Here is a 6,347-nt window from a genome sequence, read left to right on the forward strand (position 1 = left end):
GTCCCGCCTGTGGTGCTGGAGTCATCACTAATGTGCTCGAGCCCTGCAAGCACTGTGTCCATCCTCAGGACGTGATCTAGGACCTGTCATCAAACCAATGTACTCATGACCTTAAAAGGGCTTTTGAAACTCTGCCATGGTCTCCCTCCAATCACGTCACATCAAACTAAATTTCAAGAATTCAGTACTCATAAAGTTTTAGTACACATGCTAATTTCTCTACTGCTGCTTTCTAAGTTGTAATATTTGTTCCCCTTTTCCCTTATTGTTCTTCAACAAATATTTATCCGAGCTGTTGTATCCTTCATACAAGATCAACATTACAAAGTAATCTCATTTTGCTTCCTATACTCACACTTCACCCTTAAAAATAGTTATTCCTCACAATACGTTTTCTGGATATGTTTTCTAATTGAGATGAACAAACTGTAACAAAGTTACCACAGAAGAAACTTATGGGTGGGAACGTTACGGCTCTTGCTCTTCTCTGAAGACTTCCTTTAACTCAAGAAGGCAGTGGTTGGTCGTCCACTACGTGCACTCTATATATCATTCAGTGCCCTGCTACCCCATATTAATTGTACTTCATCAATGTGAATTTACATCTATAGGTGTAAGTATGTATACTACTTAAAATAATGTATAGAAAGGTTGTATTTAACATGAGTATAGCATATTTATACTACTACGTGCACCCTATGTGCCATACAGTACTCCGTTACGCCCATATTATTTGAAATTCATGAATATGACTGTACATCTATAGGTGTATTTATACTATTTAAAATAAAATATAGAAATTAGTTCAGGTTTTATACATAGGATAGCATGTTGATGAAGGCAACTGAAGGCTGTTGGAGAACTGAAAATATATCCCAATGAACACAAAGCAACACACAACGAGCGCCCTCTACCTGTGGGGTCAGTGATGATTCCACACACTGTATTCTTCTGCACCTCGGTCTCAAGCGCAGGGTCACATGCCTCGTTCACACCACCGGTAGAGCATCTGAAGAGAAACAAACGTGAATTCAGAAGGTCTTTCCTCAATGATGTGAAGATCAGAAGTAAGAGAAGAACTCATTTTTTGTATGGTTTGTTATGTGTTTCTGTCTTCACTTCTCTTAGTTCAAAAATGTTGCTACTTAAGGAACTAATGTTTGAACCTTCAAAGCTTTATTTTAAATTCAACTGCTTGTAGCCTGGTCTACAATTACTGATCATATATTAAGTGTAAGACAATAATCTAATTATAAACAGTAGTACATAATTTTCTTATTACATGCATATTTTGATGTTAAAAGGAGGATGTAATAAGGAAATGCATGCACAATTTGCTTATATGAACCTATTGCAAGTTAGTATGGAGCTCAAGGGTTTGCTCATTTTCACATTAGCACTATTGGTTTACGGGCTGCAGCCAGTTTGAGGCTGTCCCTTATGTCACTGGGGGATGCAGTGGAGGGCTGTGTGGTCAGGCACTGCCACACGTAGCTGGCTCACTCCATGATGACAGCTATGCACAGCAGCACATGCATGTTGTAAATGCCACTACTATTTCTTCATGCAGTGTAAGAGAGCAGGCCTGACCCAAATCCCACTGCCTCTCCTGTCTCTTCATGGAGTGAGCTGACTTCCAATGTCAGAGCTTTACCACCCCACCTCCCGCTGTTTCTATCTTCTCTTCATGGAGCAAGCCAGCCCCACATTCTGTTGCACACCCACCACACCTAACACTGTCTCTTCCAGTGACGAGAAAGAATGCAAGCTGGCCAATGGGATGCAGGTAAGATGTAAATCGGAGATCCATGACCTTATAAATAAACTTGGCCTTCCGTCTTGTTCTCCTATATGGTCGTGCAAATCCTCGGTGACCTGCAATATCCTTATAATGTATGGCAGGGGTATTTTATCCCATATATGTTGTAAAGATATTAAAGATGTTGACTTGTACATACATTTCATTCTTTTCCAGCAGTATCCAGCTGTTCCCCAGCTCATTAGAGTCTTTTGCAGTCGTTCCGTCAGGCTTTATGTTGTCATCACTTGGGTCGCCATTATAGTTACCTGAAAAGAGGAGAGAGGCATTTAGGGCTGTGCATAATAATCTACTGAGCGGGTATTCTGGTCTAGTTTTAAGACACTGAGAGAGTCTGTAGCAAAACAAGACTGGCAACCATTTCACACATTCACCAACATCTGGCTGTGTGTCCGTGCTCCTGGAGTACTTTGATAAATAAAATGTTGATGTGCCTGTGAGGAATGCTGGGAGGGGAGAGTCCCTGAGGCAGAATGAGAGGCACCATAAACACGAGAAGCAATTCAGCTTTCTAAAGCATTGTGAAGAGGGAAAGAGTGTGTTCATTAAAATAATTCTGTCCATGAGCTCCAGTAATGGTATCATTTTGAGAAAATTGTCTTCCTATTAATGATGAGGTACATGAGCTGGCATCAATGACCGTCCTAAAGTGTTGTATAGAATGAATCTTTACAATCTCAGCATTACTTTATAATTTCACAGTAGGTATTCTGTGTGATTGCTGTAATAAAATGACGCATGTCAATGTTAGGGATTCACAAACCTTACTTATTACACAGCTGACCAAAGTCACAAAACCTGAGCTTTTTAAGAAAGGCAGAATATGTATGAACACTGGCCAGGGTGCTCACAAACTCTCCCTCACACTCCACAGGTGTGTTTGATTTTATCTAGGTCTTGGTTTATGGGGCCATTTTTTGTGTTTCTGCTCATTTGACGGTGAGCAGCTAGACCTAGTTTAACAAATGCAAAATTGAAACTCAGAGTCCTGTGAATTTCAAGTCATCAAGTGTCTTCGAGCAAATGTACTGCTGTTTACATGTGATATCTACACAAATGTTTTCTTTTAAATTAAAGGCTTCCCTATTGATTTTTGAAATGCTGGGAAAAAGTATCAGAGAAAAGAGTGCTTTATGTACAGAATGCAAAAATGAAACAAAGAACTGAATGTGAAACACAGCAAGATGAGTGAGGGTACCTTTCAGATGTAAAACGGACCCCTCGTGCATTACAATAGAGGCTCTTGTTCAAAGGCTTAAAGATAGGCAAAAAAGCCAATACTGTGTGGTTACAATGTAATGGTCCTCTCTAAGGAAGTTTATTATGCATTGTGAATAAAGTCCAGTTGTGTTTTTTTTTTTGTTTTTTTCCTCATTTGCCATATCTCTCTTCTCTGAATACATCAACCACCTCGCATGCCCCCCTTTAGAGAACAAGATTAATTTCTCTACCGAGCCTAGGCACGATTATTATTTTGGCGGAAGATGATAAACAAGAAAAAGAATAATCACTCACACCATCACGGTATGTTACTTCCTGTAAGATCTTAGTAGAAACACCGGAGATCCATGATCCAAGATCCTTGAAGCTATTTGGCATAATCATAGGACCCGGGGAAAAAAAAAAAAAATACCCGGTACCCTATCTCCAATGAATCAAGAAGTCCCAAAAGGCTTGGTTACATTTGTTACTCAGTCTGGCTAAATCCACCTTTGATGTCTCGATTAAGGACGTCAACCAGCCGGAATACTGAGGCGCAGATGATTCCACCCAGACTTTACAATTTGTCTTCTGGCCAGCAAAATTGCATAGAATAAAAATGACCTGGCCTGGCCCGTAACATTGGGGTCTAATCCAACAACAATTAATTGCGAAGATATAGTCAGATTAATGTCTAGAATGGAATTCAATGATGTAATTACTTCTTCCCAAAACCGGGCAATGGAGGGGCAGTCTTTGAACATATGAACATCTGATGCATTGGGGAGATTACATTTATTACATTTTTTGTTTTGCTGGTACTTCGAGAGTCTTAGCGGGGAGAGGTAAGCCCGGTGTGACGTAAATAGATGGTTCCGTCTCAACCATGCTGGTTTGACAATTTTGTAAAGTAGGGAGAAGGATTTAATCCAGTCATCCACACAATGAGGGCCCAACTCTTCTCCCCAGAGATCACCGGGGAGGGTAAACTCACCATCAATATCTTCCAGCAGACTCCAGTACCACAAGGTGACCTCTTTACCCCCCCTTTGCCGCTCTACCAGCAGTTGTTCCAGGTTGCTAGTGACACCCAAAAGAACACCCTTTTTACCTAAAGCCCTGGCCCAGCTAATAAGCTGTATATACTTAAATCTTGTCACTCCAGGTCCTACCTTATCCTGCAAATCATCCCATGACACAATATGTTATGTTATGTTATGTTAAAATGGTATTTATAGAGCGCGCGGCTACTCAAAAAGAGTGTCCCGGCGCTTTTATTAAAGGTGGACTACAAAATGATAACATAGCATGTTAAAAGAGAAAAAAGTGACACAGACAGAAAGAAAAACAACGAACCAAACAGGACCTACTGAATAAACAACCAGGATTTGAGATCCTTTCTAAAAGCTAGTAAGCTAGAAGCTCCCCGCAAAGTAAGAGGCAAAGAGTTCCACAGCTGTGGCGCCAGTAGTCCAAAAGAACGACCTCCCAGGCGCGCTCTCATTACTCGCGGGACGGAAGCCAAAAACAAGTGTTCTGATCTCAGAGAACGCGCCGGTCGATAGAAGGCAATTTTCTTTTGGAGGTACTTAGCTCCCGTCGCATGGAGAGCCTTAAATGTCAGGGTCAAAGCCTTAAAGGCAATCCGCTTGCGGATTGGAAGCCAGTGCAGGGTCTGGAGCAAACCCGCAGCACTGACACGTCTGTTCAGGCCAAAAATTGCTCTCGCCGCAGCATTCTGCACAGTTTGTAGCCGCTGAAGCAGGTAGTCTGGCAGGCCCAGGTACAGAACGTTAGAATAATCTAGCCTGGAGCCTATCAGAGCCTGACAGTCAGCCTCCTGTGCTCCTCCGATAAGAGGGGAAGAAACCTCCGTAACATCCTCAGGAGGCCGAAGCAAGTGCCCGACACCCCCAAGATCTGAGACTTCATAGTCAACCCATTGTCCATCTTGACCCCCAAGTTCTTAGCCAACTGGGATGAGCAAGTAGGGGGAAACATGTTGATAGGCCACCAAGCCTGCCAGTCTGGCTCCGTGTCGCACCCAAAGAAAGTACCTCGGACTTATCGGAATTGCACTTGAGGCTGTTCAGTTGGAACCATTGAAACACAGCCCCAAGGCAATCCCGGATACTCTTCCCATCAAAGTCTCCTCCTCTCTTACACGAGAAGAGGAGCTGGGTGCCACCTGCATAGGATACGATCCGGGCCCCAAACGACTCCGCCAACGCCGCCAGAGGGGTCATAAAGATATTAAAAAGGGTCGGGCTCAAAATAGAGCCCTAAGGGACCCCGACTCCCAGAGGCGGCATCACGGCGGAATCAGGCGAGGCCCAGACCGTTTGCCGGCGGCCCGTTAGGAAGGAGGAAAACCAACTAAGCACCGTCCCCGCAGTCCAATCTCATAGAGTCTTAAGAGAAGACCATCATGGGGGACGGTGTCAAAAGCCGCCGACAAATCCAGCATCACCAGCATGGCTTTGCCCCCAGTGTCCAGAACCCCTGGACACCTCCTTCAAACAAAAGATCCCCCCCATCTTACGATTCCTGCGTCCCTCAAAGGTATGGCCAGACAACCTTTTAAGCAGGCCGGTAGGCCTGGGGAATCCCAAATTGGTGCGTTGTTGAAATAATAAGAGAGCCCCAGGTTCTTCCTGATTAGTGCCCAAGCTTTAGCCAAAGATTGAAGGATTTTTAATTTAACCTTTTTAAAAAAATTGGATCTCCGTATTTAAACATAAATCCGTCTAGTGGTAGGCCCGCCCCCATTAACATAGCTTTATACATTGACCCCGTTAATACGCTGCATGGAGACTTCAATAGCATCCTTGAATGGGACAACTGAAAAGCCCATGAATAATATACCAAATCAGGCAGAGCCAGGCCCCCCCTTCTCTCTTTTTCCTCCTTAACTTTTTCCATGCTAGCCTAGTAGCTCTGTTGTTCCATATAAAGGAGTTAATCTCTCTCTGGCATTTATCCAAAATTTTAGGATCGAAAACCAAAGGAATAGTATTAAAGAGGAATGTATATTTGGGCAGGATAAACATTTTAATCAGACTGGCCCTCCCCAGGATGGTAAGTTTGGAGAAAGGCCAATGATTTTAAGAGCCGCCGACATTCCTTAAAGACCCGGTCCACATTACATTGTACAATCTTTTCAATATCTTGAGTTACCCGAATTCCAAGGTATCTCATGAAGGTAGTAGTCTTCAGATGTTTACTGACGACATTCCATACCATGATTTTCTGTTTTTACCGGGATTAAATTTTAATAGCCAGAAATGCCGTCCAAATTCCTCTGGCCCTTTTAATGAACAGTAGGAAA

General features: G+C 42.9%; 1 protein-coding gene across 1 annotated transcript in view; it reads right to left on the minus strand.

The window, feature by feature from the left end:
• LOC146788647 (IgGFc-binding protein-like) overlaps positions 1-6,347 on the minus strand; it is a 279,601-nt gene that overhangs the window by 48,771 nt on the left and 224,483 nt on the right. The window contains exons 55-56 of the mRNA XM_085635859.1: positions 1,959-2,067; positions 915-1,009 (exon numbers count right to left, since the gene is read on the minus strand). Of these exons, the coding sequence (XP_085491985.1) occupies positions 915-1,009; positions 1,959-2,067 (204 nt within the window). The remainder of the gene's footprint in view (positions 1-914; positions 1,010-1,958; positions 2,068-6,347) is intronic.

Source organism: Triturus cristatus, chromosome 11, assembly GCF_964204655.1.
Source record: "Triturus cristatus chromosome 11, aTriCri1.1, whole genome shotgun sequence".
Lineage (NCBI taxonomy): Eukaryota > Metazoa > Chordata > Amphibia > Caudata > Salamandridae > Triturus > Triturus cristatus.